Source organism: Catharus ustulatus, chromosome 28, assembly GCF_009819885.2.
Source record: "Catharus ustulatus isolate bCatUst1 chromosome 28, bCatUst1.pri.v2, whole genome shotgun sequence".
Lineage (NCBI taxonomy): Eukaryota > Metazoa > Chordata > Aves > Passeriformes > Turdidae > Catharus > Catharus ustulatus.
The window spans coordinates 4,515,410-4,542,855 of NC_046248.1; the positions used below are offsets into that span (position 1 = coordinate 4,515,410).

General features: G+C 49.3%; 1 protein-coding gene across 1 annotated transcript; it reads left to right on the forward strand.

The window, feature by feature from the left end:
• The first annotated feature begins 5,677 nt into the window (after positions 1-5,677).
• TRIM29 (tripartite motif containing 29) lies at positions 5,678-26,374 on the forward strand. Its single transcript, XM_033081787.1, has 9 exons — positions 5,678-6,505; positions 13,693-13,788; positions 15,352-15,585; positions 15,947-16,145; positions 18,839-18,922; positions 21,961-22,020; positions 22,999-23,100; positions 23,931-24,010; positions 26,231-26,374. Exons 1-9 carry the CDS (start codon positions 5,678-5,680, stop codon positions 26,291-26,293), a joined length of 1,746 nt encoding a protein of 581 aa, XP_032937678.1. The 3' UTR covers positions 26,294-26,374.
• The last annotated feature ends 1,072 nt before the right edge of the window (positions 26,375-27,446 follow it).

Consider the following 27,446-nt stretch of genomic DNA (forward strand, 5'->3'; position numbering starts at 1 on the left):
TTGCAGCCACCCAGATCTCCATGCAGTCAGTTCTGCAGGATAAATAAACAATACAAAGAGCAGAAATGTTTTATAAGACTTCTACAGCCCCCCAAAAGCACAAGGTTCTACAAACCACCAATTTCACATAAATAATCTCTCTCTTGCAGCTTGCTTTGTTCCCAGGGATCCCAGAGCAGAATCTCCATCCCCAAGGTTTGATGGGGAACCATCCATGAAATTCCAGCTCCAGATTCACTGAGCCTGAAACCTGCTAATGACCACAGTCCCATGAAACAAAAGAGGTGGCAAAAAAAATCTCCAGTGGTTCTTTTGCAGCCCAGCTGGGGAATGTCCCCTCCTGACCCCAGATTTGGTGTTTCTGACACCTGAGAGGAGCAGCCAGCTCCACCAATCCCCAGTGAAAAGGAGGTGGGAAAGAAAACAAAAACCCCAAACCAATGACACAGAAACCAAGTTAATCATCAAAGTGTGGGGGGGGATCCTTCCAGCAGAAGCCTTGAAAGGCAGCTTTAATTAATTAATTATAAACAATATGAGCATGGTGCAACAAGCCCTGTGAGCACGTTGGAGGCATGCAGGATCCTCTGCACAGTTATGCAATGTGTTGATGGATGCAGAATTCCTGGATTTGGGGGTCCAAGGCTGCTCCAAAGCCTGGCCTCTGTCCCTGTGGTGCTCCCCTAATTTCTGTTATTTTAATGGGATTTTACTGGGATTTTAATGGGATTTTAATGGGTAAATTCACCCTTTTTGATCTGGCATTGGCCTTTACCCCAGACTCCCCTCTGCCTGCCCTCCAGCTGAATGCTGAGCTGTCGTTTTTCCCTTCAGAGCCTTTCCAGAGTCAGCACAAGCCCAGGGAAGGGGTTGTCCCCCAGGCTGCACAAATCCTGGGAGCTGTCACTGCCCTGTCCCTGCTGAGCCTCACCCAGTATCGCTCTTACACAACGGGGCACTGCTGCTGCCTCAGCTCCTTCCAAGAGCTGCCATTCCCCAGGGTCCTGCCATAGCCTGCAGGCCTGCTTAAAACCCTGGCAGGGTGTTTGGTACCCTGCAGGAGCTCACAGCACCCTCAGAGTCCCAGGCTTGGTGTAGGAAGCCAAATCCTGAGCAGGACTTGACTGGAGCTGAAGCAAATTCATCCCTCAAATCTCTGAATCCTCTTGGTTCAGTTTTCCTTCCCTTCATCCCTGATCTGACACACAGCTGATGGTGAAATCATCACAAACATCTGAGCTTTATGTCCTATAAACTGAGTTCATCTCACATAAATTGGGTCCATCTCAGCTAAACTGAGTCCATCTCAGCTAAACTGAGCCCATCTCACCCAAACTGAGTCCATCTCACATAAACTGAGCTCATCTCATCTAAACTGAGTCCATCTCACATAAACTGAGTCCATCTCACCCAAACTGAGTCCATCTCACATAAACTGAGTCCATCTCATCTAAACTGAGTCCACCTCACCCAAACTGAGTCCATCTCATCTAAACTGAGCCCACCTCACCCAAACTGAGTCCATCTCACCTAAACTGAGTCCATCTCATCTAAACTGAGCCCACCTCACCCAAACTGAGTCCATCCCACCTGAGTCCATCTCACCCAAACTGAGTCCATCTCAGCTAAACTGAGTCCATCTCAGCTAAACTGAGTCCATCCCACCTAAACTGAGCTCATCTCACCTAAATAAACTGAGTCCATCCCACCTAAACTGAGTCCATCTCACCCAAACTGAGTCCATCTCACATAAACTGAGCCCATCTCACCCAAACTCTGCTTGGGGAAGAGAAGGTTCCAGGGAGACCCCAGTGTGACTTTCCAGTATTGAGGAGGTTTATAAAAAGCAAGAGAGGGAATTTTTGGATGGGTAGACAAGAACAGGACAGTGATTTTACACTAAAAGAGGGCAGGGCTGGAACAGATGTTTGGATGAAATTCTTCACTCAGAGGTGCAGAGGCTCTGGCACAGGGTGCCCACAGCAGCTGCCCCATCCCTGGAAGTGTCCCTGGAGTAACTGGGAGAGGAAAAAGTGTCCCTGAACATGGCAGGGATGGGATGAGATGGATTTAAGGCCCCAGTGACCCTGTGGATGTGCTGCTGCCTGTGTGGGAGCAGCAGGGAGCCCTGAACTCGTTCTGCCAGCTCTGCTCTCCCCTGGGAGCTGCCCAGTGGTGCCCAGGATGGATCTCAGGGCTCTGCTGAGCAGGAACAGCCTGGCTGCACCTCTGGGCTGGGGATTGATTCCATAGAAAGGTGGAAGAAATGAGAAAGGGCTGGAAATATGTGGGATGTGCAGGGCTGTGTGGATTAGTGGGCAGAGCAGGGAGCAGGCAATTACCAGGCAGGATCCCTGTGAGAACCAGGGCCAGTGAATCATGGGCTGGTTGAGCTAATTCTCCCTGACTCCCCATGACTTCATCACTGGCTGCTGTTTGAAAACCTGCTCTGGAGCCTGTCTAAAGGAGTGCCCCGGGCTTGGTTTAACTGTTTCTGTTCTATTGAGTTTGAAGTGGACCCAGTTTCTTTCACTTTTTCGTCCTGGGGAGATTGGTTTTCCAACACCAGCCGTGTGCAGAGTGGAAATGGTTTGGTGTGAGCAATAAAACACCCAAACTTTCTGGTACAGTGACAAAAAAATGAAATTCTAAACAACAGCAGCAGCAGCATGAGGTATTCATAAAAAATAACAAGGATTTAGAGGGGGAAAAAACAAAACAAGAGGATGCAAAAGATGAAAAATAAGAGAATGTGAAAGATAAAAAAACAAGAGAAAGCAAAAAGGCTGCACAGCAATTTCAAGGGGGGAAAAAATTTTAATTTTCCTGAAAAATTTGCCATCTCCCCAGTGCATACCTCCGTTCCCCTAATTGCTACGTGGGGTTACCAGCCCAGACCTATTTTGCAAAGGTGTTGTCAGGTTTAATTTGCGAAGCTTTGAAAAGCTCTGCCGAGTCCTGGAGATGAAAGGCCCTGCAGATGCCACCCCTGGGTGTGTGCTCTGAGTCACAGGCACAGCCAGGACCTGTGTGCTGGGACAGCACCCGCCAGGGGACACCTGAACTGTGCAGGGACCACAGCAAAAATCCCAGGGGATGCTCCTACCAAAAATGAACTCATGCTGGAGGCAGCAGGAGCCACCCCTGGGAGGGGCAAAGATAAGGAGTTGTCCAGGCTGGGCTGGTTTGGCTCCTAAATTGTCTGGAAAATGTGTGTGTGCACAAATTGGCAGCTGGTGCCCAGCACAAGGAGGATGTGAAAGTGTTGGAGCAGGTCCAGAGGAGCCCCAGGGGCTGGAGCCAGGCTGGGAGCTGGGAATGTTCAGGCTGTGTGGAGACCTCAGAGCACCTGCCAGGACCTGGAGGGGCTGCAGGGAAACTGGAGAGAGACTCTGGGTCAGGAACTGGGAGAGGGGGAATGATTCCAACTGCAAGGGGGGAAGTTTGGGTTGGATGTAAGGAAGGAATTGTTCCCTGGGAGGGTGCACAGGGTGCTCAGAGCAGCTCTGGCTGCCCCTGGATGTGTCCCAGGCCAGGCTGGACAGGGCTTGGAGCAGCCTGGGACAGTGGAAGTGTCCCTGCCATGGCAGGGGTGGCACTGGGTGGATTTTGAGGTCCCTTCCAAACCATCCCATGATTGTGGATTTGCATCAGTAAAACCAAGATCTAAAAACTCAATCCTTCACCTTTTATCTGCCTTACCCACACCAAAACCTTGCCTATCGAATTTAATAACCAAATTGCTTATCAAAGCATCAGGAAAACAAACCAAGGCCACCTTTGTCCAAGGCAGAGCTCTTCCTTGGGATGTTTTTTGTTCCTCCAGGATTAACCTTGGCTGGAACAGCTCTGCTGAGTCTCCCCAGTACACGTGAGAACAGGAGCCTCCACCCTGCAGGATTTTTAATTACTTGGAGACTTGCAGGACTGTTGATGTTCTAAAGAACAGCTCAGCCCAGCAAGCCAGGGGGAAAGAAATGCATTGATGTCAGTCAAATTCTTCCTTTATGAAATCGGGTCTTAAAAAACGGCATTGCCCTTTCCTGCACTGGGGAATGAATTCTGACTCATGAAAGGCTGTGGGCCTATTAATAAAAAATTATTAATGAAAGAAATGCCCTTTCCCAACAACCATTATCCACAAAAATGCAGAATGTTGAGGCATTTTTCATAAAGGGAGAGTTGTAAAGACATGCAGGCAGTGAGAGGGGCTGGATCTGTGAGCCTGGGGCCCAGAAAAAAAAGAATTTCACTTTCTTTTTCTCTCATTTTGCACAGACCAGACCTTCAGAAACTGCATTTGTAAGCCAGGTTCTTTCCTTCTCCTATCAGATCCAGAATTTTTGCTGTTCCTGCTTTGCTTCTGTTTCCTCCACACCTCAAAAAAAGCTGGAAAATGCAGAGCTGGATTTTTACTCAAATCCCTTGCAACAGGGAGTTCCTGTTTAAGGAGATTTTTTTTACAGGTAAGAACCTTCTCCAGCAGGGTGTTCTGAGAAAACTCAATTAAGCACAAATCTCTGGCGTGGTTAATGTGCACCCTGGGCATTCATCTCAGAAATATCTCACTGAAATTCCGAGTTTAATCTGCAGGGATGTGAAAAGAAGATCAACCTCATTCTTCAGAAGTCACTGGAATCCACCAGTGCTCACAAAGATTTTTTTGCTCCTGAAATCATCTGTGGTTCCAACAAGTGAACATCTCCCAGCAATTCAGCTGCTGGACACAAATGGTTTTTAAAACTTTTTCACTTCTTTTCTCTGGCAAGAGATATTTTGGCCATCTAAGCTGCAAAATGGTTCCTCTTCCAGCTGTGTTCCAGCTGTGTTCCAGTTCTGAGGACGTTTATGGGAAGATCTATGTAAGATACACCTGAACCTTTATCTCAGAGCACACAGTGGGGGTTTTATTTCACCACTCATCCTTTGGGGATTGTGTGGCCTGTGGGAAAAGCAGGGCCAGCCAGTTTTTACCTGTTCTGATCCCTGGCTGGGTTATTTCCAGGTCTAGATGGACAGACCTTGCACAAACCCAAAATAAAACCAAAATAAAGATAATAGGGCCGTTTAAACCCAGCATTAACCATGAATTTCTCCTCCCTCCTGAATGCAGCAAGCCCTGGGGGGAGCCTGCTTGAAGAATGCTTTATTCTAGGCGTTCATTTTAATTACAACCCTAATTATTTTGGTGCATGGCTATGACCCAGTTAACAAACCCACCTTGGGCATCTCGTGGTCTCCCTGACCCTGCCCATCTCTGCAAGCAGGGAACCTCAGCTGCTGGCCAAATTATTTTTGAAGCAAGCGGTGGAACTGGTTGCTACATCTTAATGAAAATGACTTTTTTTTTTTTTTTTTTTTTTTTTTTTAAGGAGACATTTCTATGTATATAAACAGCCCTTCCTCACCAACCTGGTTAGACAAGAATGTTCCTGGGTGTGGACTGCCTTGTATAATTAAGTGCACAGCTGGAGCTTGTGATCCCTCCACGTCTGCTCCTTCCTTTCCTCCTTTCTTCCCCCCTGCATCCAGCTGGGCGCGATCCGGGCGCGCTGCTCCTCCTGGGGAGCTCGGGGTGCGTCACCGGGGCGCAGAGATCTCCCTGAATTCTGCATTCCAGAGCCATTCCTCGCCCAGACCAGAGCAGGAACAGGGGGCTGAGACAGGAACTGAGGCCATGGAGACGGGCAGCGCAGCCAGGACGAACGGCACCGCCAGCAAAGCCGAGGACGTGAAGAGCCCAACTAGCCCCAAAAAAGAAGAGGAAGCCAAGAAGGCCACGAGCCCTGGTGGAGGTGAGAAAGAAGCTATAAAAGGCACGGGAGGCGCTGCCTTGGAGACAGGGCAAATCAAGAGCTCCCTCTTCTCTGGGAGTGACTGGAAGAGGCCCATCATTCAGTTTGTGGAGTCATCCGACGAGAAGAGGTCAACCTACTTCAGCATGGACTCGGCAGACTCCAAGAAGATGCAGTTTGGAGACATGAGGAGACCGGCCCTGAACTTCCCGGAGAAAGGCGACCTCAGGAAGTCCCTGTTCTCCCTGGATTCCAAAAAGAGCTTCCTGCCTGCTGACGGGGAGGCGAGGAAATCCTTGTTCTCTGCGGAGCTGAAGAAATCCTCCCTTCCCCTGGTGGAGACGGGGGATCTGAGGAGACCCTTCAACAAGGCCGACAGAGCCGCGGGCTCGCGGCCCCGTGTCAAGCTCGAGGACGTTCTCTGCGACTCCTGCATCGACAACAAGCAGAAGGCTGTCAAGTCCTGCCTGGTGTGCCAGGCTTCCTTCTGCGAGCTGCACCTCAAGCCCCACCTGGAGGGAGCGGCGTTCCGGGACCACCAGCTGCTGGATCCCATCAGGGACTTCGAGGCCAGAAAATGCCCCGTGCACGGCAAGACCATGGAGCTGTTCTGCCAGACCGACCAGATGTGCATCTGCTACCTCTGCATGTTCCAGGAGCACAAGAACCACAGCACGGTGACAGTGGAGATCGAGAAGGCTGGCAAAGAGGTAATTTTAGAAATTTATCCTCCTTTTATTCCTCCTTTCATCCTCCTTTTATTCCTCCTTTTATTCCTCCTCTTATTCCTCCTTTTGTTCCACCTTTTTGTTCCACCTTTTATTCCTCTTTTTATTCCTCCTTTTATCCTCCTTTTATCCTTTTATTCCTCCTTTAATTCCTCCTTTTATTCCTCCTTTTATCCTCCTTTTTTTCTCCTTTATTCCTCCTATTATTCCTCCTTTTATCCTCCTTTTACCCTTCTTTTATTCCTCCTGTTATTCCTCCTTTTACCCTTCTTCTATCCTCCTTTTATTACTCTCTTTATCCTCCTCTTATTCCTTCTCTTATTCCTCCTCTTATTCCTCCTCTTTTTCCTCCTTTTACCCTCCTTTTATCCTCCTTTTACCCTCCTTTTATCCTCCTTTTTTTCCTCCTTTTATCCTCCCTTTATTCCTCCTTTTATTCCTCCTTTTATTCCTCTTTTTATCCTCCTTTTATTCCTCCTTCCATCCTCCTTTTATCCTCCTCAGATTCCTCCTTTTGCTCCTCACATTCCTGCAGCTCCCAGTGTCACAGCACAGCTCAATCCCTGCTGGGCTGGAATCCCGGGATGCGCTGGGGAGGATGGGAAGTGTTCGGTGCAGAGTTGGTTTTTCCTGGCTGCTGTTCCCATGGGATTGTGGTTCTGGAGCAGCACAGAGCTGGGGTTGTGCTGCAGGCTGGGTTCAGGGATGGACAACCTGGCTGCCAGCACCCTGACTTCCAACAGAGCCTGATCCAAAGCCCTAAATGCTAAGCTTTTAAAAATATTCTCGATTTTTGATAGTGTTTTGACAATATTCTTGATTTTTGGCAGTCTTCCACCGCAGAAAGGTGGGCACTGCTCAGGGTCAGCACCTACAGAACACAAATTGTCAAATCAGTGCCTGCTGAAGTTACTCATTACTAAGAACTGTTGAAAATTGCTATCTCAGCTCCTCAGAGTGAGATTAGGTTTGTTTTTTGTTTTTTTTTCTGTTGAGCCACACCTGTGGAAAAAGTCTTTTGAAGTTTAAATGGAAAAAAAAAAAAAAAAAAAAACAACAAACCCTGGTGCAAGCACAAAACCTGATAATTTCCCCTGAAGTGTTACAACAGGTTCAGAGGATGGACATCAGGGAGATTTCACTAATGAAATTCTTTCACCTTTGTTTTCCCAAAGCCTCCTGTTTGCTTTCTGGGTGGATGAGGAGGATTTCACTGGTTCTAGCAAAAAATCAGAGTATCACCATGTTTATTGCTGCACATCCTCATGGTAAAAGCAGGACCTGGCCTAGAAACTTTCTAAGCAGACAGGACAGGAGAAATGCCAAAGAGGAGACTTGTAAAATAATAATTATATAAAACAACATGCCTGGAGTCACACAGTCAGAACCTGGAAGGGCACAAAGGTCTCCCAAAGCCCAAACCAGAGCTGTGATGTGGTGACCAGGCAAACACAGAGACCTGCTGTGAGAAGTTCTGGAGCTCCCTTAATGGGAAGAACAATTTTAATCTTTCTGGGGGATGGAAATATTTATCTTATCAGGTTGAAGGAACATCTAGTGTAGAGCTTATCTCTGCTTCTCTGGTCCTTCCTTGCCGTGTCATCTCCATCCTGCAGCCTTGCTGGGACCACACAAAACCTTTTCCACGTCTCAGCCAGCCTTTCCCAAATTCCTGCAGGGCTTGCCAGCCTGCTGTTTGTTCCAGAATTGCCTGTCCGTGTGGTTTTGATGCTCTCACACCAAGCTGTGTCCTTCCCTGCCGAGGTGTCCAGCCTGGAACGAGGGGAGCAGCTGTTTCCTCAGGAAGCAAAGCTGCTCAGATCCTTCCTCCCAGGGCTGGAGACACCTCCAGCACCTTGATTTTAAAGCCACAACCATGGATGAGCAGGGAATTGGGATTTGATTCCTCTCTCAGAGTCCTTGTGCCACCTTTAGCTGTGCACTGGCTCTGCTGCTCCCAGCCTGAAGGATTTAGGATTTATCAACATGAATCACGCCCGTGTGCGAGCTCCTCCTGACAGCGAGTTTGATCGTGTTGGAACTCGAGCGAGCATTCACTCAGACAAAAACAATTAGCACGAAAGCTGTTGCCTACAAATGTTTGTTCCCACCCCTGATTTATTCACCAGAGGTGGAGCCACAAAGAGCAATGAATATTTCCAAGCCCCTGGTGTGTAACACCTCATCTTATCAAATCAGCCCAGCTGGAATGTGACTGGGACAGTGGCTGCTGCCCTTTAGGAAGGGATAACAACAACCCCACACCAGGTCATCCCCATCCCTGCCCAGTTTCCCCAGTTTGGCATCCCAGCAGCTCCAGAATCCATCCTGCCCCTGCAGTGGTGACCAGGGCAAAGCTGTGTCCAGACAGAGCCCTTCACACAGTGCTGGATATCCAGGATTTATCTGCAGGGTTTTCCTCATCCCTGGCTGTCCAGAGCCCTTCACACAGTGCTGGATGTGCAGGATTTATCTGCCAGGATTTCCTCCTCCCTGGATGTCCAGAGCCCTTCACACAGTGCTGGATGTGCAGGATTTATCTGCAGGGATTTCCTCATCCCTGGCTGTCCAGAGCCCTTCACACAGTGCTGGATGTGCAGGATTTATCTGCCAGGATTTCCTCATTCCTGGCTGTTGTGTGGCTCCAGAACTGGAGAGGATTCCAGAACTGGGGCTTGTTGTGCTGCACTGCCAGTCTGGGAGCTCAGGGGTTTGGTGGCACCAAGGTGGCACAGAATAAGCTTGGTTTAGGTGCCTCTGCCCTTGAGTTCTGCAGAATTAATGCAGATTTAGCCTGTCCTGGCTGTAGGGAGGAGAGGAGCTGTGCTTTAGAGCTGGGAAAGCTCCTGCTGTGGAATCAGGAAACCCTGCTTGTCCCACGGAGCAGACAGAGAAGAGGAATGCAAACAAGCCAGAACACAGACCTGTAGTTAGGGCAGTGCAGAGCCTGATATCTCTGTCTCAGACAGAGAACACAGCAGCATCTTCCACTTTTCAGGAGCCTGGGGTGAGAGTCACTCACCCCCCGTTCCTGCTGAGCAGACACAAGGGAAAGGCACAGGGACTCAGACAGAGACATTTGTCCTGACTTCCCACCCACAGCTATTTGCCTATTTTACCCAGCAAACCTTTAATGCTCTCCCCAGATCCACTTTGCATTCGTTTCCTGCTGCAGGTTTAAAGGAAAAGTAACAGTTTGCACCAGAGCCAGTGCAAAAAAAACAGCCAGGAGAAGGTCAGTGAGGCTGGGCAATAACCACTCACACTTTAAAAGTGAGAGTGCTCCACAGCAGCTTGCACAGTCCAATAAAACCTTGATTTATCAGCTCCCCCCTTGGAGCCAGCATCCTTCATTGTGAAAGGGGCTCCTTCATCCCAAACCTGTTTTACAGGAGACAACTTCACCTCTGCCTGCCAGTCCCAGAGCTGTAAAAACCTGGCACTGCCTCCCAGCAGCAGCCTTGGTGCTCAGCATGCTGGGGCAGCTCTGCTGGAAACACTTTGATTTGTTGTTTTTCTGCAATTCTTTATTTTTAAAGCCAGGTTCACTGTGGGTACAGGGAGCTGGGTGTTCCTCCTTCCCACACAGCTTTGAAAAGAGGGGGGGATTTCACAAAGGCTGAGCCAGGCTTTGAAGGAAACCATCCCCAGAGATGGATCCAGAGGGATTCCCATCCCTGCATCACTTTCACTGAGCAGACAGCAAACAAAATTAAACCTTGGAAGGGTTTGGGGGCCTTTCTCACTGCTGCAGCTTGGCTCTGGGATTTCATCTGCACCAGCTGTGGTTGCTCTGTGGACACAGCTCAGAGCAGATGCTCTTTCCCCAGAGTTTCCTGCAGGAAGGGCACTCTTCCCAGCTGGGAATTGGAGTAAATTTGTCTGTTTACCCGAATTCTGCATTAATCCTCTACACTGAGGACAGAATCCAGGGAAAATCCACTGCATGGCAAGCAAGGAGAGGCTCAGCTTCTCCAGGGACATTTTACAGGGTGCTGGCAGAGTCTCCAGAGGTTCAGATGGGACAGTGCAATAGTGAACCCAGCAGAAATCACATCTCAAACAACTCCCTGACTTCTCAGCCACAGCATCCTGGGACAAGGAGTTGGGGCAGCATTGTGCAGCTCCCAGATTTCCTTTGGCTGCTGCTGGCAGGGAAATGAGAGCTGTCCCAGGCTGGGGACACAGGGCTGTTCCCAGGGCTCTCAGGGCATGATGCTGCTTGTGCTGCCTTGCACAAAGAACTTGCATCATCGTGCAGGGCTCATCATCCCCCACCACCAGGGCTGGCTGGGCTCTGCACCCTTGGGTGCACACTCTGAACTGCCACTGAAGCCTCTTCACTGCCCTGATTAACTGAGGCTCTAATAGGAGACCCAATCTTAGCTTGAATGTTCTCAATGCCTTCATTTCTCAGCTCAAAAATTGTCTCAATCTGGATTTTCTGGATTTTTTCCTCACTGTTTCTGTTATTTCTACCATGGGGGTATTGCTGTATTATCTCTCAAGAGGATCTTCTCAACCCCAAATCTTCCAATGGATTTGTTCTGGATGGTCCATCAAGGATTTTTGACCCTGGAAAATCTGAGAAATTTGAAGACAGACAGGAGTTTTCTCTTAGGGAGTGAAGCTGAGGCACTGCCTGTCCCTGATACCTGTGTCCCCATTCTGTGCCTGTATATCTGTGATACACATGGGCAGCCAAAACAACCTTCCAGACAAAAAAAAAGTCTTAAAACCATCAGGAAATCTCCTCCTGAACCCTTGATGCTGTGCTCCACCTCCAGAGCACCCTTCTGAACCCTTCTGCCCCTCCACCAGTTTTTCCACTAGTCCAGAGTCTCCTTGCACCTCCCTTTAAGATTTTTTCCTATCTTTAGGGTGGGTTTTTGTAGCATTTATTTAATTTTTGCACCTCCCTTCACCTCCCCTGCCCTTGCTGGAGCCTGTGCTGGTGTTTCCCCATTGCCAAATCTGGCTGAGTGTGGGATTTGCATCCTGGCTGTTGGGATTTCCATTTGCAAGTCAGAAATCCAAATTGTGCCTGGGCTCTTCAATGGTTGTTGCATCCCACAGCACCTTTTGGGGGATGACTGAACTGCTGAGAGTCAGGATCACTTTCACAAATAATAGCTCCCAAAATTCCTCAGAGACCATCTTAATTAAAAAGGACCATAAAAACATAATATTGTTATCACCACCTTCCAGCCATCACCTGATATTTTTTCCTGTCATTTTCTCTGCAAATCCCTTGAGTTTGGGAGTGTCTGTGTGGCTGTGGAAGTTCTGCTCTTCCCCAAAAATTCTATCCAGCCTTTCTCTGTAGGATTTCCCTCACATTCTCAGGATCCTCATATAAGGATGTCCTGATTTTGGGGGATGAGGAGGGAAATAATTGCTCTGGAGATGAACTTTTTACTTTGCAAACAATTCAAGGAAACAACTGGAATTTGGGTGTAATTTCTCACATTGCTTAATGCAGTGGATAAATGGATCTAAAATATTTTCATCTCATTGCATTTCCCTGCTGTGCAGAGTCTTGATGCACAGGACATCTCCCACTGCAGGTGGGAATGGAAACCAGCAGGAATTCCTCCAAGTCACTGTCTTGAAAATGTGAAAATGATGGGATCAAACTCCTGCCTTTGTTCTTTCCATCGGTAGCAGAGCAGATTTTCTCATCTGGAAGCCAGTGGGGGTTCCCTGGTGAAGCTGAGCCACAAAATCCTTTCCTGAGTGCCCTGAGCCCCTGGGGAGGGTGAGAATCAGCTCATGGCAGCGTTCAGGCCACTGCTGAGGGTGTGTGGATAAAAATTAGAAATTCAGTGCTCTCCTGACTCCTAAAAGCAACGTGAGGATGCAGCTCTTGAGGCACTGACACAGCTCTGGGCACACTTCCCTTTTCTCTGCCCACTTTTCTTGTGTTTTTAAGGCACCAAAAGCACCATCCAATCGTTCTGCCTCCATAAACTGAGATTTTCTGAACTGGAGCAGCTGGGGGTGGTGGCTCTCAGAGCAGCTGTGCTAATTCCAGCTCCAGAGGCTCTTCAGACACTGCACTGGCATCAGGACAAGAGCTCCTGTCTGGGCTCCTTCACAGCTTCTCCCCTGCTCTTCATTTTGAGTGGAGAACGAAATTTTTTAAACTCTGATCAGCCAAGAGCCAGATTTTCATGTCCCATTACATTCTTGGATGGAGAGCTGGAGTGTGAGGGTGGATTTATCCATCCATGCCTCTAATTGGTGTGAGTTTAAGTGGTTTGGGTTAATCCAGCGATTTTCCATGAACAGCAGGTTCTCCTGGCATGACAGAACACAGGGAATTTCTGCCAGCTCTGGAACTCCTCAGCAGCTCTGGGCTGGGTGTCCCACAGCCAGACTGCCTCCAGCCATGGCCCAGAGCAAGCTGTGCACACATGAAATGCAGAAATGCAGGGATGCAGAAATGCAGAAATGCAGAGATGCAGAAATGCACCAGCAAAGGCAGGGATGGAGAATGGGAAGGAGCCAGGCAGGGGTTGCTGGAGTTAACAGGGCAGGGGAAAAAGATGCAGGGGAACAGTGCAGGGTGTGCACAGCTCCACTGCCACGAATTGCTGTGCAAGTCTGAGCTCTGAGCTCCTCTGGGAAGGCACTGCACAACCAAATGCAAACGAATCCCAGCGGAGCTGCTGATCTCAGCCAAGCAGGTTGACTACACCTCTTCCCCCTCCTTTTGTGGCTTTTTTTTTCTTTTTAAATTTTTTTTCCAAGCATTCCCCAGCTCCATCGCTACATGAAAGCTCTCAATTCAGAGCAAATTAATCCACAATCCTGTCTAAACAGAATTCCTGCCGGAGGCATCATCCTCTTGTTGCAACACTCGTCCAACGTCATTCCGTAATTACATGAAAACTGTTATTGCTGCACAGGCACACCCTGGGCTGGGCCCTGCTCTGCACACACAGCTGAATTTTGAAACAGCTGCCTTCCCCTGCAGCTCATGACTCCCATGTGATTAAAAGCACAGCCTGGGAGGTGGGTGCTGAATGTGCTGGGATGATGCTCGTGGCAGCCTGGACCTCCCTGCTCTGCTCCCAGTGCACCAGGGCAGGCTCGGGGCTGGTTGAACTGGGCCATCCTCAGCCCCAGCTCACCTGGCTCCCTCCCCTCTCCTCTCCTCCCTGCAGGCTGAGCTGTCGCTGCAGAAGGAGCAGCTGCAGCTGAAGATCATCGAGGTGGAAGATGAGGTGGACAAGTGGCAGAAGGAGAGGGACCGCATTAAGGTGAGTTTGGGCTGTCCAACCCACCTCCTGTAATCACCAGTGTGGTTTTCTGGTGGTATTTGCCAGGACCAGAGTGCTAACATTTAGCAGTCTCTCAGAAAGCTCACATTTAGCCAGCAGAGAAAGACTGGAGGCCTTTACTTGACGAGTTCCACAAGAATCTTTATTTCATGTGCAGGGTGGTCAAGCAGGGATCTCTCAGAACAAAGGGCACACAGTCACATTTATAGGTTCAGGGAGGATTCAAACTACAGCCAATAAAAGTTTATACAAAGAACAGCATCCAATCTAAGTGAGAAGTTCTAAAGGTGAACTGACCAATTACACAGACTAATTTCTAACCAATTCTCTTCCAAAGTGTTAGGAGAGTGACCAAATTCTTAAGGAATTTGACTCAACCTTGGTATCTAGGAAACCTTATCTATTCTAGCAAGTTCCAGGGGCCAGGGGAAGATGGCTTGGGAGGAATTGGATCATCCACACACCAGTTCTTCTCCCCTCTCCTTTCCTCCAGCTCTCCCTCACTCCATCCCTTCCCCAGCCTCTACCTCATCCCTATCCCCAGCTCCAAGCCAAATCTTGGAAACAACAACTCCCACTGAAGTCATCTTGCGACATTCCCTGCGGGGAGATCAAGCCCTGATACAAAACCAAGGCACTCCCTGCTCTGCCTCCCTTTTTTTCAGGTCCTTTATGACCCTTCCATCACCAGTAGCCAGGCAGATTTAGAAACAAAATCCACAAATAACCTGCAAAAGGGCTCTGGGTTGCCCAAACTGAGATAAGACAGCAGGAGCAGATGAATTTCCCCCAACAAACATCTTATTTATGGTGGAACAGCTTGTTTCCATGCTGAGAGAGAGCTCCTTTATAATTCTTGCACCGTGGTAAGGGTTGGAATGGAGTCATGGTATTATTTTTTTCATTTATAGTCTAACTGAATAAAGCAGTGAAAGCACAAGTTGGAGACACCCCAGAAAATTTGCATAATATTAACAGGCAAAGCCATTCTTCTCCCTTTTATGTGGTGCAAGCACATTGGCTCACCAGCTCTGCTTTTCATCTGCTTTATTATTACCATTATTATTGTTATTATTATTGGAAACCTGACCTAGAAATTTTGACTCTCAATATAGTTCCATGCCCAGTCCTTCTCAGGAATATTCCAGAGGCACCTCGAGGTCAGGCCTGTACAAAGTGTTTCAGCACCTTTCATCCTTTGAAATGGTGGGAATTTGCTCCTCCAATTGTCCAGGAGCCAGAGCCCTGATTTAGAAGGTTACAGAGTGGTTTCAAGTGCGTGAATTGAAATAGGAGATATTTGGAAGGCAGTGGCCCTTTTGGATTGCATCCATGTGATTATTGCAGGAACAGGTATTGCTTCTCTTGGCACAACTTCCCTGCAGCTGAGACTTGCATAGCTGGAGTTTCCATTCTCTAAATGCTGAATCCTTGGGTTTCTCCCCCTCTGTGTGTCCCTGTTAGCAAAGAACTCGGTGAAATTTTAATAATTTCTTGTTTCTCTTCTCTGCTCCCTCCTGTCCCTTCCCCTTGCCCATCCAGAATTACACCACCAACGAGAAAGCCACGGTGGACCAGCACTTCAAGGAGCTGATCCGTGACCTGGAGAGGCAGAGGGATGAGGTGAAGGCTGCCCTGGATCAGAGGGAAAAAATCGCCTCGGAGAACGTGAAGGAAATCGTGGATGAGCTGGAGGAGAGGGCGAAGCTGCTGCGGGAGGACAAGGAGAACAGGGAGCAGATCCACCAGATCAGCGACTCCGTGCTCTTCCTGCAGGTGACAGAGACCTCATTTCCCTGCCCTTTGTCCCTGGGAGGATGGCATTTGTCCCAAAGGCAATCCCAGAGATATGTGAGGTGTGTGAGAGGTGTGAGAGGTGTGAGATGTGTGAGATGATGTGTGAGCCTTCCCCAGTCTGCTGCACATCCATGGCAGGGATTCACCTGCAGGTTTGGAGCTGAGGAATGGACTTGGCTTTTTATGGATGGCTGCAAACCATGGACAGAACATTTCCCTGCCCCTCTTCCCTGCTTTCCTTTGCACTTTTGGAGTCTGACATCGCTCAGATTCAGCCTCTACATCTTTATGCTCCACATTAATTGCGATCCCTTTTTTTTTTTTTTATTTTTTTTGGCAGGAATTTGGGGCTCTGATGAGGAATTATGTGCCCCCTCCATCCCTCCCAACCTACAGCGTGCTGCTGGAAGGGGAGAGCATGAGCCCATCCATGGGGCTGCTCAGGGACGACCTCCTCAACGTCTGCATGAGGCACGTGGAGAAAATCTGCAAGGCAGACCTGGGCCGCAACTTCATCGAGAGGAACCACATGGAGAACGGTAAAATATCCCAAATATTCCCCTCCCCTCCCTCCCTGCTTCCCCAGAGCCATGAGGATGGGGAGCAATCCTGATGGAGAAGAAAGTAAGCAAAGAGCTGGGGGAAAAGTGGGAGTAGCAACTCCTGTAGATGGAATTATTGCTGGAGTATCAGAGTGGTTAGGATGTGAATTCTGCAATTTCAGGGTTATTCCACCACTCCTGTGTGGGGATGGATTCAGTTGAACTGCCAGGGATTTAGAGTATCTCATGCAGGACACCAAACCCTGATTCTTGGCTCCTTTTGGGGTTTCATGGTTAGGATTTCATGGGTTCAACATAAGAGCCCTTCCCTGGAAGGGAAACCCCTGGAAGTTCAGCAGGACATTTTCCAGGAGGGAAAACTCCACAGATGTGCTGAGTAAAGGGCAAAAGCAGTGGCACAAAGGTGGGATGGCAAGTTTGAAATCCCATTTGTACACTCTGGCTGCTGCTGTGACATCAAACATTACAAATACAGAGCTGCAGCCTCTGCTTGCCTGGCTGCAACATGAAATACCCTGCAAGCACCTGTCGCTGAAAGGAAATATTGGAAAATCCAATTTTCCAAGTTTAAAGGGCTCCATTTGAGTATTAAGCCACAACTTGAGCTGGAGTGACTTGAGAGAGCTTCCCTGCCTGCCCTGCCCCAGGCTGCTCCCCTCACTTCAGTCATGTTCAAGGTGCTCTTTGAGGTGAACAGAGAGGTCACAGCACCAAAATTAATCTTTTAGGTTTCTAACCCACTTCCTCCCAATTAGCTGTGGGTGAAGGACTTGTCTTGCATCAGGCTCACCCCTGGGATCAGGACAGGGCACCACAACGTTGCCTAATGCCAGGGAATGACCTCCTGCCCTGGGAGCAGCAGGGACGGGAATGAGTGGTTATCTCAGCTGGGTGGAATCTCCCAGCCACTGAGGAACCCCAGCACAGCATGGCTGATGTGAGGATAAATAACCCTGCTCCTCCAGGAGGGTGTGGGAGTCCAAAAGGAGCAGGGATAACCTCAAGGACAGCTCACACAACACAGGGAGCTGAGGAGCTCTGCTGCAAATCTGCAAAATCGTTGATAATTCACTCAAATTCACAGCATTTACTGTGAACGACACCCCTCCTCTATTCACAATGACACTGTCCAGAGCCATCATTCTCCATCAGACATGAATTAAATGGATCAGATCCTTCTGGACCAGCCTTTCAGGAAGGTCAGGGATCCCAAAGGGTGCACAGGTCTTAAAGCTCTCCCTGCCTTTTAATTAATTGAACATGACTTATCTTTCAACACTGCAACATTCTATTTAAATTCTCAACACTCCATGTGCTCCAGAATTACTGAGAAATCTGGCAATAACTTGATATCAATAGATGATGAACAGATATCCAAAAATCACTTCTGTGCATTTGCCTCTCTTCATTCACCTGAAGCTGTGCAGAATTTCCATCTGCTGGGCTGGGTTTTCCTTCCTGGAGCATTTTCCTTGGACATTTTTAAAACCCAACAAGGTTCTACTCAGTTCTGGCAGCTCAGGATAAAGCCTGATTACTTCTTGATTCTTTTAATTGGGGTCTCCTCCGTGTTATTGATGCCAGAAGCCCTCGTTGTTATTTGAAATCCACGGAATTCAAGTGCCAAAACCATTTCTAACTCCTGCCAGAAACCTGGGAGCTTTACCAGGGACACAGCTTGGATTGAAAATTTGGGAACAGGAGGGAAATGTTATTTATGGTGAGTCCCAGGAGCTTCAGAGCTCTCCCTTGTCCAAGCCATGGTTAGAGATGAAAGAGAGCAGCACTCTGCATCCAGAGGCTGGGAGGGAATTAAATCCATTAAGGAACTGTGGAGTTATTAACTCGGACTCCCCCTGAGTCACTGCAACAAATTCATTTGCAGCTGGCTTGATCTTGTACTGTAAAACACTTCCCAGGAAGAAATATTATATTAATGGAATGAAAGCTGCTTAATAGCAGACTCCAAAGGGAATCCATGTCCTTTTAGTTGTCATAACAGGTACCTACGTGGCGAGGAGAAAAATAATCAGGGAGCTTTAAATAGCACCAAAATAAATGGGAGAAATAAAAGAAAAGTTCCTTCAGTGACTTGAGAATCAAAGAATGGAGCTATTTAAACATGAAAACTGAATTTACTTCCTGGCAGAGAACAATGGGTTTATAGAGGCCTTCAAAGAATGTTTTTTATGAGCAAGTGTGGTGATAAAGCCTCATTTCCTGTGAATCAGGCTCAGGAATCCAGAGCCAGTGAGTTTGATCCATGAAACTGGAACCAACCACCCTTGTCCAAGAGTTCAGAGCTGTTTGCAGCTCAGCTTTAGCATCCCTGAAAACTGGAGAAACCAAGCCATGTAACCCTCCCAGAAGGGATTTCTGGAGCTTTAAGCAGTGGCACTTCTCCATCAACCAGCCCTGAGCTGAACACACAAAAGGAGCCAAACTCCAACTTCTGGAGTCATTTTTAGCCACACATCAGTGTTTGGGTAAGGAAATGCCTCAACCCTCAGCTTCCCCTGTGGATTTTAAATCCTGTGTGTGCTGTGAGGCTGAATGAGGGAAATTTTATTTTAGACTCTGGACAGCTTTAGCTCTCAGGGGAAGATCCCACAGGGGGTTAAAGCCCCCCAGGAACATCCCTGAGTTCATGCCCTGCTCTGCCTCTCCAGGGGACCACCGGTTCATGATGAACAACTACGAGTGGAACCAGCCTGACAACCTGAAGAGGTTTTCCATGTTCCTGTCTCCCAAAGGTATGGCACCCCAGGGATGGGCAGGCTCCCTTCCAGCCCTCCAAAGGAATCCCACTGATGATGTGTCCCAACATTTGCTCTCCCTCACATCTCAGGGCCATCCCTCTGTGTGTTTTCTCTCCAGCTCACAGAGCTCTGACAAAGTTTTGCCTCAAACCAGGCAGAAAAGGTTCTCAGTTGGAAGGGGAAGAGCTGGAGTGACTGAACTCTATCCAACAGTGAATTTAGGGGAGTTTTGACATGGGTTATCAGGATAAAATCAGTGTTTTTCTCCATCCAAACCTTATCTCTCTGTGCTATCAAGTGAAAGCTGCACTGAGCATTAAGGTTTTACTTTCACCACCAAATATAATTTTTCCTTGCAGGGAAAGGACAGAAGAAGTGAGGAATGTGTCCTAAAAAACAAAAAATAAAAGCAGGAGTGTGGAGTTCCTCCCTGAGCTCTGCCCTGGTGATTTGCTTGTGTCCCACTTGTTGCAGGATGAATTTTTGGAGTGAACCAATGTTTCCAACACATCCAGCTCTAAAACCACAGCTGGCATTCCTAAATTGGCACCCAGAGCCAGGAGCTGAGAGTGCTGAAAGCCCAGGCAAGGCAAGGAACTAAAGAACAGGAAGGGTGGCACGAAACAAGAAACCAAATTTCATCCCTGCCTGGGTTTGCCAGGTGTTTCCAGCTGCTGTTCTGCAGGGACAGGGACAGGGACAGGGACAGGGACAGGGTCACCCCCTGAGGGAACATTCCTGGGGTTTTCTGAGCATAACCCAGAGCCCAACACTGAGCCCTTTGTCTGCACTGCCCCTTTGCCCTTCTCCTGTGCCCTCAGCCCACGCCTGGCAGCCTGAGGATGTTGTTTGGAGCAGGGCTGGAATTCCCATCCATGAGCAGGGCTCTGCCCAAGTTCAGGGGCAGAGGGGCCTTTTATTTTTAGGGTTGGGTTTGTTTTGCTGCTCTCCTGCTCAGCTGCCTCAGGGTTTCCAGGCCAATTCTGAGACCACAGACTCACCCAAAACTTTCCAACCCTGAGGGAAGTTTGAAAATCAACCCTTACACTGTACAAGCTGAGCTTATCTCTACTCAAAATGTGGAGTTTTCAGTGGGAACAGCCCCAAAGGCAGGGAGGAACTCTGGACAATGGGGACACTGCCCAGCCTGGCAGAAAGGAAGGGAGAAAAGGAGGAAAAAGCCATTTTGGTTTGGTACAGCATGGTCAGTGCTGTCAGGAATGCCTGAGCTCCCCTCTGCTGACAGCTGGGAGAAGAGGCTCTGTGTGGGATCCAGCATCCCTGCCTGAAGGTCCAGGAGGGATCTCCTGCACTGGCAGACCCTGCAGGGATTTGTGTCCAGAGCACAGAGAGAGCTGCACAATTCCCCTCTCCTGCTGACTCTCCAAACACTGGGGGCTGGCTTGTTCCACCTCCACATCCGTGTTTTCCTGGAAACACAGACAATGCTGCCTTCCCAATTACTCATTCTGTGTTTTCTATCAACAGAGTGACTGTGCCCAAAACAACAAGCCCATGACTGCACACACAGCCTGTGCTCAGGGGGATTGGGCAGACCCAGCAGGGTCAGGGCTCAGGAAGGCTCCAGCTGCTGGGAGGGTTTGGGGAGCAGGATGAATCAGTAGGCAAAGCAGATGTGACCCACTTGGCTTGCAGGCTGGCTAGCCAAGGATTACCCCATGAATAATGCAGCATGCCCATCATCATTGCACTCTCTGCAGCTCTCTGTGCCCTGAAACTGTGGCATCAAAGCCCAGCAGTGCAGCTGATTGCATCTTTGTTAAAGAATCCCCCCAAAAAAGGGAGGAAAAAAGCAAAGACCACCCTTGGCATTGTGTAACACACTCAGAATCCTTCAATATCTCGTGGCAGCTTTGCTCCACACCCTGTTTCTGCCTGGGCTGGGTCGCTGCAGATTCTGCCCCAGGCCACAGTGGAAAGTCTGTTTGCTGGATTGAGGAATGCTCTGAGCTAATTACAGCAGCCCAAACTGAGGAGCTGCTTGGATTCCAGCTGAACCTAATGGTTTTTAAGCCCTGCTTAAATTCAAGGAGATTTCCACTGTCTTGAGTTTCATAATAAATGGCTACAAACTGAAAGGGAGGAGGTTTAGGTGGGATTTTAGGGAGAAATTCTTCCTGTGAGGGTGGTGAGGCCCTGGCACAGAGCAGCTGGGGCTGCCCCTGGATCCCTGGAAGTGTCCAAAGCCAGGTTGGAGAAGCCTGGGATAGTGGGAAATGTCCCTGCTCGTGGCTGGAATGGGATTATTTTTAAGGTCCCTTTCAACCCAACCCATTCTATGATCCAATATTTGCTTGCAGAGATGACAGGACGAGGCAGAGGGATATAAAACATTTCAAACACTGCCTCAAAGACAGAGGAACATAAAACATTTCAAACACTGCCTCAAAGACAGAGGAACAATCTGTTCACCTGCTCCACACTCCTTTCTCCCTCTCCCACTAAACTTTCTTCTCCTGATGTGTCAAACAGTTTGGCCAAAGCCAGGAGAAATTTGGAAAAATCATCTTGAAAGTCTTTGAATGGAGAGTAGAAGGGACTCAGGCACACAGAGAGAGAATTGTGTAAACAGAAACACATATTGAGAAGAGAAGCAGCCCACAGGATGGCAGCAGAGCAGCTCCAAGATTCCATTTCTTTTTGCTTTACTGGGAGCCCCAGAAGGGCTGCAGCAGCACCAGGCTGTGTCCTGCTGGGAGCCTGGGGCACACAGGGCTGGGAAATGTCCCTGTGCTGGTGTCTTTGGAGCTCTGAACCCACACCTCTGCCTGCAGAGCTCTCACATTGAGTACCCAACCCTGAGCTGGCAAATTCCTGCAGCCCTGTGGCTCTGCTGAGTGCAGAATTCCCCCATTCCCCCAGGAGTAAAGCCCAGGCTCTCCCCTGCTCCCAAATCTCTGTTGTGGGGCTGTCCCAGCTCGGTGGGGACCCTTTCCTAGAGCAGAGCCAGGTACAGGCCTTGAGCAGCTCGCCAGGAGCCCACTGCTGACCTGGATGCTCTTGTTTTACAGCCAATTTCAACCCACGGTCATGGGAATTTTCCTCCTTCCAAGCGACCGAGGAAACACTTGGTACGGGTAATTCCGCCTTCAGTGGGAGAGGATCTAACCCCCCGTGCCACAGCTTTGTGCCTGACTAACCCCAGCCCTGCTCCCCTCTGCCTGCCCTGGCACCTGAGCAGCCCCAGAGCCAGCTCCTGCTCACACCTCAGCTCCCAGGGGAGGGAAAGGCAGCCCTGTGCACACAGAAAGGAGCTGGAGAACACAGGAGGCAGTTTGCAAAGGTCCCCAAGTGCTGAATGTTCACAGCACTCTCTGGGGGTTGTGGCACAACCAGGAGGAGACTCCAAAGCTCTCAGGTGCTTCTCCTCATCACACCTTCCACGAACAAGCTCTCAAACACACGTTCATGCCTTTTCTCTTCCTTTTCCAACATTCTCCTCCTTTGCTCCGTTCCTACAAGGTCCAGCCTGGTGCTGGAGGCAGCCAGGGCCACCCTGCTCTGGTGACACAGCCACACCTCAGCCCCTGCTGCTCTCACAGGCAGGGCTGTGTCCCTCTCCTCTCAGAGATGAGGGGCAGCTTTCATGTCACTGGGGTTTGAGTGAAGCCTGCACTGCTGGGAGGCAAGGCCAGTGCTGGAGTCATCCCTGCTGGCCCTGGAGCTGCTGCTCTGAGCCCCACCTGAGCTCTGGGGCTGCAGCAGGGAGCATCACTCACAGCACACACTGCTGGGTCTGTAGCACAGAGCTGTGCCCTACCTGGAGCATCACTCACAGCTCACACTGCTGGGGTTGCAGCACAGAGCTGTGCCCTGCCTGGAGCATCACTCACAGCTCACACTGCTGGGGTTGCAGCACAGAGCTGTGCCCTACCTGGGGCATCACTCACAGCTCACACTGCTGGGTTTGTCCCTGACACACACACACAGAGGGACCAGGGCTGGCCCTGCCCCAGCCCCGAGCCAAGGGCAGGCTCGTGGGAGTTTGGAAATGCTGCAGAGAGCACAGAGCAGCCCCGTGGAATAACACAACCTCTTCTGTCTTCCAGTAGGCAATGGCACTAAGCTGCCTTTTCAGTTCTCCTCGGTGGGACAGAATCCGCCCGGTGACTTCAGCAAACAGTCTGATGGGAGCCTCTTCACTAAGACCGGTACTAGGAGCTGAGTATCCCCCTCCTGCTGCCCCTGCTGGGCTCACACACCCCAGTGTGCCCTCCTGGAGCACCCCACACCTTGGCCTGACGCTCAGGAGAGTGCTTAAAAATATTCAAGTTTTGTCTCCAGGGAACAGGTGGAGGGATTTTTGATTTTAGAAATAAATTCTAGATGATTTCTGAGGACACCATGGCCTTTTGCCCTTCTAGTTTCACTGCTGCAAAATAACACAAACAGCACAACCTAAAAAAAAAAAAAAAAAAATAGAAAAAAGAGAAAGCAGGAGCTGCCTGTCCTTATTCACCAGAATCAAACCCCCATTCACCCTCCTGGCACTCCCCAGCAGAGGTGGGTGCAGGAGGTGCTGGGGCAGGGCCGTGCTGGGATGCTCTGGGATGCTGTGGCTGTGACACTGCTGCACCCCGGGGCACAGCAGGGCTGAGGCTCTGTCAGAGGAGCTGCAGGAAGCCCAGGCTCAGCTCTCTGCACTAATTAAACAGCCTGGAGTGCTCTCTGCAAGAGGCAGAATGCTGACTTTGGGACTCGGCCTGGATTTAATTGGTGTGATTGCATTCCACCTCTCTGCATTCCTCAGACATTTTAATTAGCCAGACCTTCTTTCCTGCCTGATTGGGTGGTGGGAAGGCATCTGAGGGCTGTCTGTCTGTCTGTCTGTCCCAGCCCGGGGATGGCTGCATTTCCATGTTGAGCAATGCAATACTAATGAGGTGGCACTTCCAGTCCTGCTGCTGCTGCTGGCCAGGGGACAGGGGGGTGGCAGTGCCAGGGGCTGACCCATCACTGGCTGTGTTTTGTGTTGTCACAGCCTACCCTTCCATAGTGAGGCACCAGTCTGCAAAGGTGACGCCACAGACGTGGAAATCCTCCTCCAAGCAGTCTGTATTGGTAAGAAAAAATGTCATTTTTTATCCTTGGGAGTGCTTCAGGCTGTTCCAGGGGGGCTTCAGGAATAAGGGTGGGTCCTTTGGGATGGTGGGAATTAAAGCTTCAACCCCACTGCTCCTCTTCAGGGTGCAGATGAACCTCCCCAGCTTTCACAGCTCCAATCAGTGCTGCAAAAATGATGATTTGAAAACGTTCTGGGCTAAAATTCAATGGAGGATTTTGTGCAAATCCTGTAAAATGGTGCTGGCAGGGCTTTTCCTGCCTGCAGGGCTGTCACCCACTCTGTGTCACTGTGTGACATCCACCATGTGTAAATGACACCAGGGACAGGCACATCAAGTGCTGTGCTGGCCATGTCCTGCAGTGGGCACAGGCAGGATCAAAGATGAGGGGTCAGGAATCACCACAGCTTCTCTGAGCCACTATTTCACACTGATCATGATCAGAGGCACAGGGCAGTGATGGTTTAGGGCTGCTGTCTCAAATACACACCAGTTAATGCACCAAGTTCATCTGGTTTTATTCTCACTGTGCCGCACTCAGGCCTGCCATGATCTGAATTGAGATTGCTGAGATTTTGCCATCTCAAGTGAAACATTTTTAAATTTTTTTTTGTGATTTCTGGCTGCTCATTTGTGAGAGATGATGGAAATGAGAGCTGTGAGGAGCTGAGAGCATTCCCACACTCAGGGAAACACACAGCAGGTACCAAGTGGTAAAAAGGGACTGCAGCTGGATCTGCTCCATTTTCAAGGCTCCCCAGGAGGTGAATTCCTCCTGTGGAAGGGATGTTCCTTGGCAGATTCTTCCAGGAAATCCTGGAGCCTTTGAAGGTGCTGCAGCAAAATTCTGCCATCCCTTCTGCCTTGGGTTTGACCCTCTAAAACATCATCAGCCACATCCATTGTGTTCCTGGTGATTTTCCCTTAATCCCCACAGAGAAAATCTGGGTGACTTGTCCCACCATCCCTTCCCTGCCTCCCTCCCTCTCCCATGCTCACATCTGTAATGACCATTTCCTTTTTATAGCCAATATTCCCCACCCAGCCCTGAACCCAACAATTGAGCTGATAAATACAAGCATTTAAAAAGCACCAAAATAGAAATACATACTCCAGGCTGCAGTATCTCTGCAGGAGCTTTTATGGTCTATTGGGCCAATAATCTAGCTTTTAAAATAGCCTTAAATGTGTATTTAAGTAATATACATTCTAAAAGGTCTGTAAATATGAATTTTCACCAAGGACTGTTTAAGGAGAAAGGGTTTTTTTCCACACCCAGTGAGCTCTTTTAAATGGAGCCCCCCTCTTTCATATCTTGGAAATTAAAGCCATAAAGTGAAAAGAATCTTGACAAAAGAGAACATTGAGCAGGAGGTGCTGAGCACTGAGAGGGGCTGCTCTGTCTGTGCTCCCTGATATTAAACAGGGCTGCACCTAAAGGGGTGCAGAAGTTGGGAGAGACCCCACAGAGAACAAACCTAAGGCAGACTGGGCATTAAAAGCCCATTTTTCCTGAATTCTGTGGTTGTTCCTTCAGTGGTGGGAGGATATTCCCAGCCAGGCTGGAGATTGTGCAGTCAATAAACTGGCTGCTGTTTCTGCAGCGTGCACAGCACAACTTTGAAATGGGGCAGATCAGGGTGAAATTCCAGATCCAGGTCCAGATTCCCTCAGGGGCTGCAGCAAACAGAGCTGGAGATGCAGAAAATGCCAATTGTTGTTGATTCTGCCCCATCTCTGCATTTCTATTTCTGGGTGCTGCAGTGCCCCACTGTGTGAGAATTCCCCTGCACAAGAGCTTGGGCTTTGCCAGGCAGAGAGCACAAATAAAACCCCACACAACTTGCATAACTGGGAGTGTGACAGCTCCCCTGAGCAATTAAAACACACTGACAGAGGCATAAAAATAAAGGTGACATTCCCCTTCTCCCAAAAAAAAAAAAAAAAAGAAAAAAAAACCCTCTCATCGAGCTGTGAGTCACAGTCTGAGCTTTTACATGAGGCATCGTTTGGCTCAGCACTGAGGGCCATGCAAAGCATGTAAATAATAATGAAAAAATCCAAGTTATTTGCATTTGATGTCTCCAGGAGGGGAAGGAGGCAGCTCTGCTGTCCAGGGGGAAAAGCTGGAGGTGCTGAGGCAGGAATTGGAAGGTGTGGGTGAGGTGTGGGTCATACAGAGGGGCTCAGACTGATGTCCCCAAATTGTGCCTTGCAGTCACATTACCGCCCCTTCTACGTCAACAAAGGCAACGGAGCCACCTCCAACGAGGCGCCCTGAGCTGCTGAGGGATGGGGAGAGCTCGGAGTGCCACTCACTGAGGATTTCCATGGATGTACCTGCTGTCCCATTAACCCTTCTGCTCCCACCCCTGCCAGGGCCAGGGCAGTGCAGGAGGGAACGGCCTTGCCCTGAGCAAACCAGGACTTTTCCCCAAATCTCTCACCTTGAGAGCTCTGCTGTCCCCTCCCTGTCCCCTCCCTGTCCCTGCTCTGCCCCTCCTGCAATTGTGGATGCTTGGGTGGCACCCCCTGCTCGGCTGTCCCCTTGTCCCCAGAGCTGTTCAGCCCTGCTGGCTGTTCCCAAAGCTCTTCCCAGGCTCCAGCTTTTCTCTCCACGCTGGGGACACCCAGCTCCATCCCCTGGTGGCATCACAGGCTCCTCCACCAGCTCAGCTCTGCTCCCCACCTGAAATAAAACCCAGAGCTGCTGGAGGAAGGCAGGGAGACTTTCCAGCCCATTAAAGTGCCCCTCCAGCCACCTTTTTCAAATTAAGAAATAAAAAGCAAATCCATCCTAGTAATACAAGATTGATTAGATGCCATAGGTGCTGGGTGCTTTTCTGGTTTGTGGTGGTTTTTCTTAATTCCCCTAAACCAAAATTGATTTATATACTGTAGTTCAGGTATTTTATTTTTTTTTTCTTCTTTCCCCTGCAGTGGGCAATGAGAATTACTGCCACAGCTTTTTGCTCAGGATAATATTTTTGTATTTGTCCCCTGGACAGATGAATCACGTCCAGGGCTGGAGAACCATTCCATGATCTCCCTGAGGTGATTTTCCCTCTCCATGGACGAGCTGAGGGGTTCAGTCCATGCCATGCAGGGGGAGAGATGGGAACAAGAACCCTCAAATGGTAAAAACCCAGACCTGACAGCTCCTTTTCATGGTTTGCTCTATTCAAGCAGTTTTGGAATGGCTTCCCCCCACTTTTTCCTGCTTGCAGCACCTTGCTGAGGGAGGCCCCACCTGCAAATTCCTTCCTGGCTGATCCCTTTATAAAGATACTCACAGCTTTTTAACCCAACAGCTCACCCAAAACTCCTGGGGCTGAATGTTGGTTGCTCCAGAGCACTTGAAATGTCACTTTATGATGATTTTTTTTTTTTTCTATAAAGAGCAGAGGAGGAAGGGGCTGGTGTGGTAGGGCAAG

Coding starts and splice junctions, on each gene's coding strand:
- TRIM29 (XM_033081787.1), top strand. CDS start 5,678: ATGGAGACGGGCAGCGCAGCCAGGACGAACGGCACCGCCAGCAAAGCC. Junction 13,789..15,351: donor AGGAGAGGGACCGCATTAAG/GTGAGTTTGGGC, acceptor TTGCCCATCCAG/AATTACACCACCAACGAGAA. Junction 18,923..21,960: donor CATGTTCCTGTCTCCCAAAG/GTATGGCACCCC, acceptor CTTGTTTTACAG/CCAATTTCAACCCACGGTCA.